Below are 13,846 nucleotides of genomic sequence, written 5' to 3' on the forward strand. Positions count from 1 at the left end.
TAGAAGAAATATTGAAGAGAAAATCGAAAAAAAAGGATTGGTTCAAGAGAATGTGTGAAAGAGTTGAAACACGGCACAGATGTGACGATGGAGAAAAAAACAATAAAAGACTTTAGTTTGTTTTATTTCATCTTTTAGTTTCTTTGCTCCCGATCTTTCTATGTAGTGGATTTATTGTAATTATTATGATATATTATTTTACTTCATGATTTTCAGTTAAATCAATATAAGAGGATACCTTGGCCTTCAGTAGATGATATCAATAAAAAGTTAGAATATGGATATATATCTATAAATGTATGTCCATTAATTAATATGTTTTCATTATTATTTATCATTATTTGTTTAGTTATCAATTTAGTTGTAATTAATATAATTTATTTGTTATCATGTTTGGTTTATTATTAATCAAATTGTAATTATATCTAATTGGTAGGTAGTGGCCGATGTGGTTGGTGCCAGTCCCACGTTCCGAGGTCTGCCCTCGGACAACTACACGGCTCGTGGATTCGTCAACATTTCCGCCAAGTTTATCGGCTACAACTCGCTGAGAGTCGTCCTCCTTGATGAAAACGGAGAGGTAAGGTGTCCACGCTAGGAGGAACTGTGTATCTTCGTCCGATGCAGTCACCTTTGACTTATTATGTGCTTGGACTGTTTAGGCAGGTCACAAACGGGAATTAATTGGAACTGGAGAGGAGTGTGGGATTCGAACCCACACATCATCCAGCACTCTCCCGATTACGCCAATAGCGGTGTCTTTGAAAGATAAATGTTTTTTTGGTGACATTCTTAAGGGAGGTATTTTTCTTGGATGTGTATTGACATTTTTCATTTATTTTTAGTCTTGTATCTTTTATTGTTTGTTTTTTTCCTTTTTGCCATAGAAAGGTTCTCATAGTAGACCCTCTCACTTCATAATGATATTATGTTCCGTCTCGTACTTTTGGACGACTGATCTGCGCGGGAAAGGGCCATGGATGCGCTTAGATGGGAACGTTGGTTGAGTTTCACATTTTTCTGTATATATACTTTTTCTATTTCTATTTTCTTTCTTTCATTATCAATTTGATTTTTGATATTTTTTCGTATACATTACGAAGGGGAAGAACGTTTTCGGTATGCATTTTTTACAAATTGAAAATGGTTTCCAATTATTTAGTGCAGACATTAGATATTTATTCTCTTCTATCATACCACAATCACGACATATACAGACATACATACACATACCAAGGGGCTTTTACCCCTCACAAGGGGGGGTAAATTAAGTCAGGAGTCATAATTCTACTCTCACCCATCCCCCATCCACTCCACCCCCATTCACCCCTCCCCCCTCTCTCTTTTCTTGACTCCTCCTGAATGACGGGTCATAGTCATAAAACACCATAACACTAGCAAGACTAAATGAAAAGCATCGGAAAAGTACTCGTTAGTCATTAGAGTTGTATTGGAAACTGTTGCTGTTATCCAGATTATAGTCTTTCCTTGGACAGTAGAAATCTCTGATCCAACTCAGCTCGGAATTACAGGTTCTATATTCTATAGTGCTATACGCATCTAGGGTTCTTATGACGTAACGGTGCAGTGATATCCATCTGGGCACTTATTTAACTTCGTGAGTTCGAGTCCTGCCCAAGGCTGAAATAGTTAACAACGGTATACTGTGAACCTAAACTTCAACTCTGTAGGAAATGTGTGTGTGGAATGTCATGTAAGAGCTCAAAAATTTCACCCAAAAAGTTAAAAGCTGTCAATCACGAGTCCAACACATGATTCAAGACCGTAGTGATCCATACGTTATACCAAGCATGCCTCACATTTCGGACAATTTCATGTCTACAGTTTCCAGGTTAGTTCACTTGTTTAATATTTTATTAGTGATTATGCGTCTTCTTTCCCTTCTGTAAGTAGAACCAATTGAAGATGCACATTTCTGTTATCTTGTAAAATTACCTTTCTCTTTTCCGTTTTCTTTTATTATACTAGCTAGTTCCCGTTTTCTATGAAGCGGTTTTTTTCTGTTCATACTTGTCCAGTTGTCCTTGATCAGAATTATTCTTTTGTGCATGCCCATGTCTTTGATCTGGTACTACTCTTGTAGATTCTCAAATTCTTGAAAGTATTTTAATATTCTTTTGGCGGTTATGTACATTAAATATTTTCCTCTGGTCAACACCAAATAATTCTACACAGCTGAGTCGAGGTAACGAACTCTCTGGAGGCCATAGCCTACATTTTTTTTATTTACAGTCATTACCCGGGCATTCTAATTTATCCGGTTTTATAGTTCTAGAAATCTCTCGAGTGTACTTGTATTTATCTTCCTCTCCCATAACCAGATTTCTGGTCAGTACTTACGAGAATTGTCAACCCACCCCGCCGTGCCTTCACTTTTTATTCTTTTGATCCTATGCTTTATATTCGAAGGTTCGAATCATGCCAATTAGAGTTGTCATATTTATTGGTGTATTTTCGCTTATCTCTACCTTAAGATTGTCGATAATATTGAAGGTCATAGCAGGGCCTTCACATGGTGGGGGGGGGCACATTTAAGGGGCGGCAATTCTAGTCTGGACATGCCGGCCACAAGGCTGACAAATTAATTATAATAAAAAAGGTCAAAGGAGGCCTGAATATCTTACCGTAATATACGAATTTTGCTTTAGAATCAACATAATATGAAATGTTTTCCACATATCCTTTCAGCAATAGGGACATTAAATAACATTTCTAAAACCTGTTTATCTATTTCGCAAGCCAGTAGCTATAATAGGCAGTAAGGGATGGTGGGGGGAAGGGGGTGACGTCACTGTGATCTTTGCCCCGGAGCGGCTCTTAGTCATGTAAGGCCTCTGGGTGGACATTTTCACTATTTCTGACTCTGTGTAGTTGTGTCACTTATTTAAAAAGATGTCAGTGTTTAACATGGAATGTTTTGTAACCTATGTTTAAACTTAACCATCATGTTTTAGTACTTTAGAACTTGAAGTAGGGATGTGGTTATAATTCCATATTTCTCTTCATATGAATATACTATTCTAGGGTAATTTATTTATATTATCTTTAGGTAGTAGTTATAGTTTAATGTTGCTATTCGTATCGATGTAGTATTCAAACTTATTTGATTAATTAATGTATTTATTTGTTTTTTTACTTATTTACTCATCTTTATTTATCCTCGTAACGTATAGGAACTTACGCATGGAAATCTTCAAATATCGGTGCTGCTCGCCTACCAGAATCTGAACGACATTTTTACCATCGCCATCGGCGTCCTGGTAGCTCTGGTCTACATTAACATGGGAGCAACGCTCGACCTGGAAGTTATCAAGCAGATCGTCAAGAAACCCATTGGCCCCATCGTTGGGATCACCTGTCAGTACCTCATCATGCCTCTGGTGAGCAGCTATGTTTTGACAAATCACTATACTGATGTGTGCTTATGCTTATGTTTTGGTGGGTCAGACTTCAGATTTATGATTATGCATACTTTTGAAAATGATGGTATATTACATATGTGTGTGTGTGCGTGCGTGACATTCTAAGGTTTGGCGGGACAGAACACACGATGACGTAGAAGTTGGAGTCTTGCCATATTTTGAACTTACCTCGGTTTTAAGAAGTAAAGATTCACAGGGAATGGATACGAGCCTTCATAATTTGAAAAATAACTTACAAATATCAAAGCTGAAAAGTTTACACAATGAAAACTTAATTAAGGAGAAAAGAAATAGAATAATAATAAAAAAAAAACAATGCGTAACTCAGAATAGAGGCTGGTATGATACAATACTTGCCACTTCTCTTAAACGTCACAAAATAAATATGATAATGACCGAAATGGGAAGGCTTACAAGAAATTGTGATCAGGAATAAAATGACAATAAACCTAACCTAAATTTAATATATTGTAAAGATATAAACCATCTCATCAAAATGAAGCTCTACAGCGCAAGGCAGAATTCACGCGAGGAATTTTTGTAGTCATTGGAAGCCAAAGTGGCCATGAAAAGATAGTAAGTAGGAGTACCGTGCACACGAGCCACATAGTAGCCACAAATGAGAACAATGTGATTATGGATCTCATGGAAGCATCTGCTCTCTCTTTGTGAAGACGAAGCTCAAAAAATCGCAGGAAGTACCGGGTGCACCCCATAGTTAGTAATAGACCATTGCTTGGAGCATTCCATTTTTTTTTTTTTTTTTTTTTTAGAATATTCTTGTCACTGTATTCCTTCAGATTCAAATTCTAATGTGCTGGTCTCTTCACCTCTACAATCAGTATTTAAGTCAAACAATTTTAAAATCCATCATGGAAAAGAGTATACGACACTGACAGACAGGACAAGACAACGCGAAAGGAGCTTGAGGCAGGGTGACAGCAACCCGTGTGTATGATGCCATTTAAAATAATTGTTTCTAAAGTTGGCCGGTCACATTGGTGTGGTCGGAAGAATGGCTCCGCCCGCTACTGCTCGCAACTTTTTGTGGCTGAAAAAAATGTGAATGGAGCCAGAGAGATGTGTGTTCAGTGTTTAACCAATTTTCTTTGTGGACCAGTGAGTACCTAATTTACCCCCCCTTCATTTAAAGTCAATCTTTCAAATGAACTGTTATTATTATGTTCCGCGTTACAGTAAATTCAGAGAAAATATTCATGGTGTAATGCAAGGAGAACCCAAGAATATGACCGATTTAAATTAGTACTGAAGTACACGGGAACGCGTGTTCGATCCACTCTTTCGTCTCACCAATGCATTATGTTTTATTTTGGACACACTGCACACAAGACGGTCGAACCGAACTGGAACTTTATTTGTATAGGTGTGTACAATATATACAAACTTGCCGCTGGAACCTAAACCATGGTAAGAAATGCGACACGTGGTAATGTTAGGGAGTAGTAGTAGTGTGCAAAAACAAAACCTGTAGTTGCTCATCCACATGTCATTTGCCCGCCGTAATCAAGATGGTGGTAGGGTCTCCTTGTCCTTGCGGACCGTCAATGGTCTGTTGCCGCGCGTTGCAAGAACTTGCAGGGCAAGGAAAGAGACCGTTAATGCATCTGTCGTGTGAGGCAAGCAAGGTAGATGCGTCGTTCCCTCTCCTTGTTACCAAAGCGGCCTGAAGATGCTTCAGCATGATACGTCCCGACCGGGTTCTTTGCAGTAAGACCTGGTCTTCTGGAATCGTCTTCCATTATAATCAGAAACAGGATATGCCATGTTTACAATGCAACGTACCTGGTTATGACTCGCTTACAATGAAAGAATGGGTTTGTGTTACAACTTTATCTTGATTCTCTGCCGTTATTCTAAATCTGGAGGTTTTTATCCTACAGATTGCATTCGGCCTTGGGAAATTGGTTTTTGATGACGTGCTACTGCAGCTTGGAATGTTCCTCAACGGTACTTCCCCTGGTGGAGGAGCTTCAAACATGTGGACTTACCTTCTTGGCGGGTCCCTCGACCTGTCCATCATGATGACATTCTGCTCTACGCTCTCTGCTTTCGGTGAGTTCTCCATGGTCGACCAAGGACTAGCCTACCTACAACAGACCACCTGCTCGCGCCGTTTTTTTTTTTTTTTTTTTTTTTGGGGGGGGGGGTGGATCTGTAGGAGAATGAAATGAGTGTTGTGTGTAAAAGGGGCTATTGCAACTGATTAGGATTTGTATCGTGGCTCTGCAGTCAGGACACTTGGCTTGCATCCAACCAGAGGCAGGGAAACTGGTCGGAGACATAATTGTAAAAAAAAAAGGTAGAAACACCGAAAAAGATAGAAGTAAACTTAAATGAGAAGATGTATGAGTGGAAGTTAGGAAATTAATTTTAGTCGAAGAAAATGTATGTGGAAATGTTTGCATGTGTGCGTGATTCTGTTCATGGGAAGTGTGTCGAATTCACTTCCCCGAAACTCCGGACCTGGCTCTGTCCACACTTTAGAAACATTTTTTTATGTTATGGACTGTAGTTTTACCTGCGCTTCCGTTCTTGTGGACTTTGGAAGCATGTTGAATGCGGTAAATCGCACATAAAGGCGCTTAATATATATATATATATATCTCTATATTTATATATATATATATATATATATATATATATATATATATATATATGTATGTATGTATGTATATTGGGGGGAATAGTTCAAATATGTCGAACTTGTACTAGTCCGAATGTATTCGAAAGGATATTTTATGTTATATTTTTCCTCCCACTTCTTACCTCCAACCTCTCATTCATAATTCAGGTTTGCTATATGTGGCGGAAAGATAATTTGATATTTGGAAATTTGAAAAATGAAATATTGTAACCGAAGTCGTTTTCACCCAAACGAACTCAAAACTGTCGGCGCTGGTGAAGCACGTGGAAACCCAACCTTAAAGTCGGCCAGTCGGAGGAGACAGTGTTGCTAAGATGATATTGCAATAAATTGGAAGGAAATTGACTCGTTGTTCTATAAACAATATGTACTATTGATATAAAATGAAAAGTATTGTATAATATGTTGAATTCACTGCATACCATCCAATTCTATTTTGACAGAAAAATAAACGTAATATTTCAGTAGAAGAATGTATGAATATAGCATCTTAAAGTGTCAACAAATATACGTCAATAATATGAAAAGAGAATTTGCAGGAACAAAGTAGATGTAGCATTCAATAATGATCAGAACAGTGAGTCAGCAAGTCGAGGAAGCTAATACGCCGACTCAGCAAAAACGCCGTGGTGCCAGATGCATGACTCCCAGTTGATGTTGCGAAGACAATGTGTTTACACCAGAATTAACCGAATCATCATGTGTTTCATAATATTCTAAGCTTTAATATAATTTGCCAATCTTAAGAGAACAGTGAGTATCGGTTCGCCTTCGTGCGTTGGATACCCAGGTTCGAATCCTGAGCATTGCAGGGCAGTCTTTGAAACGCATTTCACGTTTTTTCCCGAAACAGCGGGTATTAAAGGTGCAGAATACCAATGTATCAATTCATTGTTAACATGTAATACGATCGAGCTGATTAAAGTGGATTCATATTTCACTTTACAATCTCAGTGATTCCAACACTCGACATTTTACGTATACTTGGCTCCATCGTCGTGCGGTAGCTGTAATGATGCCTAGTTGGTTGGTATTCATGTAGTGGAACATCAAAGATGGCGGCATACTAGGCTAGCATGTCACTTGCTTTTGCGTCTTCGTTTGAGTAGAAACGACTTAGGAGACCATATTCTAGACTTCCATAAGAACATTTCAAGAATGTGTCCAACATACGTATAGGTTTCACTTTTAGTTCACCATTCGGCTTGTCACTAGATGACGCAAGAGTAATGTGACATTTGAAAAATTGAAAAAAAAATCGTAATCGAAGTCATTTCTACTCATACGAAATAGCAAAAGCAAGTAGCATGCTAGCGAGAAATGCCTAGTATGCCGTCACCTTAACTTCCTCTTTATTTGTAATGATTCACTGTTGATTCACAAGAAAAAATAAAAGAGCATTAAAAATTAAGGTCATGGGATGATTATGAAATTTATTGCATAGCTTATATTTGAAATTAAATGTCTGAAATGTGGAACAAAAGTGAAAGGGTGTAGGTTTAAGAATGAAATAGGCAAGAACTGGTTTACCAATAGAGATTAACGAATTGAATAGACTTAGGAACCATGTACTGAGCACTGAAACTATAGTTAAGAGACGAGATAACATTATGGATAGGGACGACAGGTTGTAAGGGCATGGTACTCCCTAGTGTAGGCCTTATGGTTTCTTGCAGTCTCCTCCGTTCTTATGTTCCTATTTTTATGCTCTCGCTGTCATGATAATTATTATGAAATAATGAGTTTCGGAAGCCAAAGGGGGAAAAAATAAGACCTTATGTCATTTGAAGACTTCTTGACAAACATACAGGTTGTACCAAAAATATGTGTTCACTCTGAAATGTTTCGTAATTTTTTTTTAATCCAAAGGCACGCGTTGTTATCAATTGTGTCTACTGGTAAATGATTTTGGTCATCAGTTTGAACATTTGCAAACGCGCATGGGGACTGACTAGAAGGCGGAAAGACAAAAAATGAATCCAATTTCAAACTTATAGATCGGTTATAAGGGTAATTAGGATTGCTAGGATAAGTTTCAATTCTGTAATTCTGAAAAATGAAACTGCCCTCCCTTGGTCTTGCAGCTGCTGTGCCATTGTGGATTTTCACTCTGGGACGCGTGATCGTAGGAGACGCCGAGTTTGTGATCCCATATGTCGACATTACAGTCCTCATCATCTCCCTTGTGGTCCCCTGTGGCTTTGGCCTTCTGCTGCAGAGATTCTTCCCCAAGTAATTCTTGTTAATGATGGTCTCATGACATTTATACGTCTAGAAATATGTAACTGATTACATGTTCTGTAGTACGCTCATTGAAGCTAGGTTTTAAACAATCTTTGTATTTCAGGATAGCAAAGTTTCTAGAGAAACTTTTGACTCCGATGTCTTTGATCAACATATTGTTTACCTTCACGTTCGGAGTCTACGCCAACCGATACGTCTTCAGCATCTTCGACTGGAAGGTAAAGTTTCAAATTCATGTTCGTTTTCTTTTTCCACTCCCCCCCCCCTCCTCACAACCTCCTTTCTCCAGGGGAGGGATTCCATAGATACCACTAGGTTCTCAAACGACTTATAATTTGGATTTCATATTTAGTGTATGCCCGAAGTATGATAATCCTGTCAGGTTTGTTATCTAATAATGATAGTAATAACGATAATAATGCTTGTGATAATTTGTCATTCTGTAAAAATATATTATGAAGCTTTGGGAGAAGCTCGTCGGCTACAGAAACTACAGCATCTACAAGTACTCAACTGTATGCCTCAGTTTTCATCCTAGGCCTCCACATTGGTCTCAATATATTAAGTAGGTTCATATTGCTGACAGTTTACTATTTTACATCCAATTTTTATTTTGCAAAGTATATTCTGTGGCGTTTAAATCGTGCTTACTTCTTACTTTTTTCATACAAGATCTTGATAGCGGGTTTTGGGCTACCTTCCCTGGGCTACCTCAGTGGAGTCCTGCTGGGCTTGCTGTGCCGGTTGCCGAGAAAAGATGTCATAGCTGTTTCCATAGAAACGGGGATACAAAATGCCTCCGTGGCTCTCTTCATCCTTAAGTTTACATTGGAAAAGCCGGCTGGAGACCTGACCGCAGGTAAGTACCACGCTCACAAGAATCGGGAATAGTTAATGTTAGCGAAAAACGTGCCTTCTAGGTTTCTAAGTTATATCTACGTCCTGGCAACTTAGGCCATTGCTTCTCGTCTGGTTAGTACTTAATGTATGATCAGTTCTGATATATTTTAATATTATCATCATTGAGATAGAAACAGATTGGGTTAGAAAATTAAGCGGTATTTTTATAATTTATTTCTTACATTTTCAAATTACACTGGAATAATATACGGAGACCATATGGAAACGTATTCCAAGCATAGTTGATGTTGAACTAGAAGTTAAAAGTCCGTATTATCAGTTCTATATTTTTGTTTCCTTTCTCCAAGACAGAAATACAATGCTTAGGTAATAAGGTCGCTGGCGATAATTACACCAAAATCCTTTTCGGTCTCCACTTTTTTTAAGTAACTTGGAATCGTGTTATGTTGGAATTCATTAATTACTTTTCAGACCACTGTCTTTTTTTTAATCCTCAAGAATATACTTTTGATTCTAATGATATATTACTGTTCCAGTTTCATCCAGACCACTGTTCTATATCTAAATATTTTAGATGATTCAGTCGACTCGAATAATTCTCTGTTCCACAATTTTTGGATGCCGTGGGCATCGTCTCGAGAAGAATATTTTTTTAGATGTTGATCCATTCGCTTACAGTGGTGCCGTGTGCGTCCGTCCTCATGACTCCAATGCCCCTCCTGACGGCACTGTTCTTGAAGAAGTTGTACGACTGGCGATTAAGGCGATCTTCCTGCAGTGTGACGGGAGAGAAGGTAATAGTTTTCGTGTTTACAACAGTTATCTGCTTCTGGCAACATGATCCGGCGCGAAACTCCGATGTTGCTAAACTCAGGAAGCATGTTCAATTTCATTTATTTATGCGGGTTTAGGAAAAATGAGGGCGTTTGAATGTAATTGTTGTTGCAAGGCAGATTTTTTTATTTTTCTTTCTTTAAGTTAAAGGTAAGGATTTTTTTTTTTTTTTTGGGAGGGGCCTTAATGGATTTAGAGAAGGGTTATAACAGGGTAGACAGGAAAGCATTTTGGGGGTTTATTGCAGATGTATAGAGTAGAGGGAAAACTGCTAAGGACCTAGATATGGACCAAAAGGTCTCCTGTCGGCATGCACCGCCTTTGTAATCCTTTGTACAATGTATACATGGATGGGGTGGTACGGGAGGATACAAAGGTGATGGATAGAGGAGAGATGATTAGAGAGAATGGCATCGAGTAGGAAATGAGCCAGTTGTTGTGTGTGGATGATACTGCACTTGTGGTTAGATCTGGGGAGGGTCTGAGGCAGCTAGTGACGGACTTTAGGAAGGTTTATGATAGGAGAATGTTGAAGATAAATGTGGGTAAAAGTAAGGTAATAAGATGTACAAGAGGTAAAAGTAGCAGTACGATGGGGTAAGAGGGAAGAGGCTGGAGGAAGTGGATAGCTCTAAATATTTAGGGTCACATGTAGCAGGGAATGGAGTATTTGGGGTGGAAATAAACTGGTGGTCATTTTGCCTTCTTATTATAACATATCTGTTTGTAGAATAATTAGCTTTTATTTTAAACGGTTGAGTGTAATGAATTCGTTACACTTAAAGGATCTTGTTTAGTTTAGAGGACTTTGTTGTGGCTACGAAGGAATACAAAGGAGATGCAGACAGCAACAGACTTATTGGTCCTGCTTGGAAACAGTTAAGAACTGCTGACTTGATTTAAGTATAAAAGCTCACGATGCTAAGAAATTATATTGGAGTTGGACTCCATTTTTTATTCTTTATTCTCTCTCTCTCTCTCTCTCTCTCTCTCTCTCTCTCTCTCTCTCTCTCTCTCTCTCTCTCTCTCTTTCTCGCTCTTTCTCTCAGTGCATGAGAGAGTAGTTAGTTCCAAACAAACATTTACAGTGCGGTTATTTTTTCCATTGGGAAGTGCAAAACTTATTTAGCTTAGAAACGTTGCTAATGCCATGTTTCCATCCTTCAGGAAAAGAATAGTTCGAGCACAGCTCTCGGAGAGAAGAAAAAGGCGATCGCAGACGACGTTGCAGTGTGGAAAGACACCAGCAAGTCAAAGGCCGAGGAGAAATCTCATGTGGGCGGAATCGACAACACTGCTGCAGATTTGAAGGACGATACTGTTTGATCCCAGTGGGGAGGAGGAGAGGGAGGTGTGGAGTGGGAAGCAGATGATTCAGTCTCCGTGGTTCGACAGGCAAGACGGTCGTCGGAAGTCGTTGGTGATTCAGACCTCAAGAGGTGCGTGTGAGCGCATCCGTTACATGGAGCAGGCTGACGTCAGAAATATAGACCTTAATTCTGTTTTAGAGATGCAGATGGAGCACCTTGTTCTGTAACTGTAATATTCATTAAATTATTTTGATTTTAAACAATCTGTGTACTATCCTCTCTAAAAAAAAATGGTAGTAGAAGAAATCAGTTCTATTTTGGAGGACTAGACTGAGCATCATAGGTACAGTACAACAATAGTGACCATTGAATTGTTTATGGGTTCAAGATTTGTGTATTCTCTGTACAAAGCAGATAAAGAAACAAATTCCGGAGATATAGTCTGGTCACCGTAGACTGCAATGATTATGACCATTAAATTCTTTGCGGACTAAAGATTTGTTCACTTGCTTCGCTGAGGCAATAGTGTAGGAATATATGGCGTTAGATAATTAAGTTTCTTGGCTATGGGGTATATTGCCGTCGGTATGTGGCAAATGATGGAATGTTGGGGATTGCTAGGTTTGTGAGTCCAAGACATAACAGGCAAGATTTGTCTGTGAACTTGGGGAATTTCTGACTTCCTGTGCTGGCGTTGATAAAAATCATGATGTTCGATTTGTTCTCGATGGACAGCGGCGTGTTATTCTCGTAAACTTCGTGATATCGCTAAGCATAGTGTTCATCTTGTGGGTGTACTCTTCTTTGCCAATGACGACCTGCACACCTGATTATGATTTTGGGGTTTTCGCAAAGTTATTTTGCAGTGGGGAAATGGTTTCTACTTATGTTTTTATCCTGATAGGCTCTTGTCTTGCTGGCTCCTACTAGAAAAGGACGGTTGAAAATCTGGTGTGATTTTGACTTGTGATGTTTATTCCAGTTGTCGGATGTCATCGAGAAGTGCTTCTGTCTCTATCCACTTACGATGGCGAGGACCGAGTTGGAGAGGGTTGACGCTAAATGTTGCCATACGATTCCACTTTCTACGCCTTTCCGATGTTGTCCCCCTGATCCGTCAGTTCGACTTTGATCATGCTTACGCTGTACTACGCCCCCCCCCTGAAGATGCGAATTACGTGTGTGTGTGCGTAAAGATTGACAAATATGGAGGTGAGGTGGTAAAATGAAAATTTAAGGCTAGAGGATGGTTCTGAATAGTACTCCATACTCTAGCCATAAATTTTCATTGTCACCTCACCTCCACATATATATATATATATATATATTCGAAAATAGCTGGAGTCCAGGAACCCCCTTTTTTATGGAAGAAAGTATACGCTGGACTCGACGTTCGTCAAATTATTCCGACGTTTCGAACCCTCTCCGGGGTTCGTATTACATTGAAGACGAACCCCGGACAGGGCTCGAAACGTCGGAATAAATTAACGAACGTGGAGTCCAGTGTATACTTTCTTTCATAATATATATATATATATATATATATATATATATATATATATATATATATATATATATATTTGTTATGTTTGTGTGTGTGATTCACCATGGTCTTGGATCACGTGTTGGACTCGTGATCGACAGTTATTAACCTCCCGTATGAGAGCTCTTAGCTCGTAAGACCGACCTATGGGTAATAATGTGACCTTACACGCACGCACGCCCCCAACTCTCCGCCCACGAGAGTTGGATTAACAACCCGCAGCACAGCGATACTGGAATTATTTCAGACCTGGGCATGATTTGAACCCGGACAGCCGAGTACTCTAACCACCGCGCCACGAGATTGTGTGCATGAATATAGAAACTCGACAGCAACACTGTTGTTAAGTTTGTACTTCATAATTTGACCACTCAGTTGACAACCAACTTCGAAGGCAAATGCCAAGAGATTGCTTTCATGTTTGAAGATCAAGGTGTGGTGTGTATACTGCTGTAATGACCAATCATCTTGATGTGTATACTGCTGTAATAGCCAATCATCTTGGAATATGCTGAACCAGTTGGATAAAATAATCATTACTACATCTGTAATGAAACAGTACGATTCCTAATTAATTTATAAAAATTACTTAAGTCGAGGAAGATGCAAAGAATCATTACTAGATAGGGTCTAGGTCTGCTGTAATTGAAATGCGTAAATATATTGAAGACACTTGACTAATCGAAGTCAAAGGTAAACAGACGTCATTACGCTCCAGAAATGTATTAGTTTCTATTGGACTACAATCGTAAAGCATGAAGTCGACAAGACTGCGATTCATGATAAGTTGGGTGCAGAAAAAACCCCATAAGTATACAGAGGTAAATAAACAAATTAATTAGTTGGTAAACATTAGAACAAATTGTTCATATATTATTCCAATTGAATCGTGTAACGAGGTTGTCCAGCTGTTTGAGGTCCCTTGTATAACAAGTGCATTACTGCC

At 38.9% G+C, this 13,846-nt stretch overlaps 1 protein-coding gene across 1 annotated transcript in view; it reads left to right on the forward strand.

The window, feature by feature from the left end:
- The window catches only part of LOC143026915 (ileal sodium/bile acid cotransporter-like), a 37,219-nt gene extending 25,643 nt beyond the window's left edge, over positions 1-11,576 (forward strand). The window contains exons 4-11 of the mRNA XM_076187699.1: positions 437-580; positions 3,195-3,401; positions 5,345-5,516; positions 8,193-8,340; positions 8,456-8,570; positions 9,025-9,211; positions 9,892-10,007; positions 11,215-11,576. Of these exons, the coding sequence (XP_076043814.1) occupies positions 437-580; positions 3,195-3,401; positions 5,345-5,516; positions 8,193-8,340; positions 8,456-8,570; positions 9,025-9,211; positions 9,892-10,007; positions 11,215-11,373 (1,248 nt within the window). The 3' untranslated portion in view covers positions 11,374-11,576. The remainder of the gene's footprint in view (positions 1-436; positions 581-3,194; positions 3,402-5,344; positions 5,517-8,192; positions 8,341-8,455; positions 8,571-9,024; positions 9,212-9,891; positions 10,008-11,214) is intronic.
- Positions 11,577-13,846: the final 2,270 nt, after the last annotated feature.

The sequence above is a fragment of the Oratosquilla oratoria genome, chromosome 7 (genome assembly GCF_046742065.1).
Source record: "Oratosquilla oratoria isolate Oo_2021 chromosome 7, ASM4674206v1, whole genome shotgun sequence".
Lineage (NCBI taxonomy): Eukaryota > Metazoa > Arthropoda > Malacostraca > Stomatopoda > Squillidae > Oratosquilla > Oratosquilla oratoria.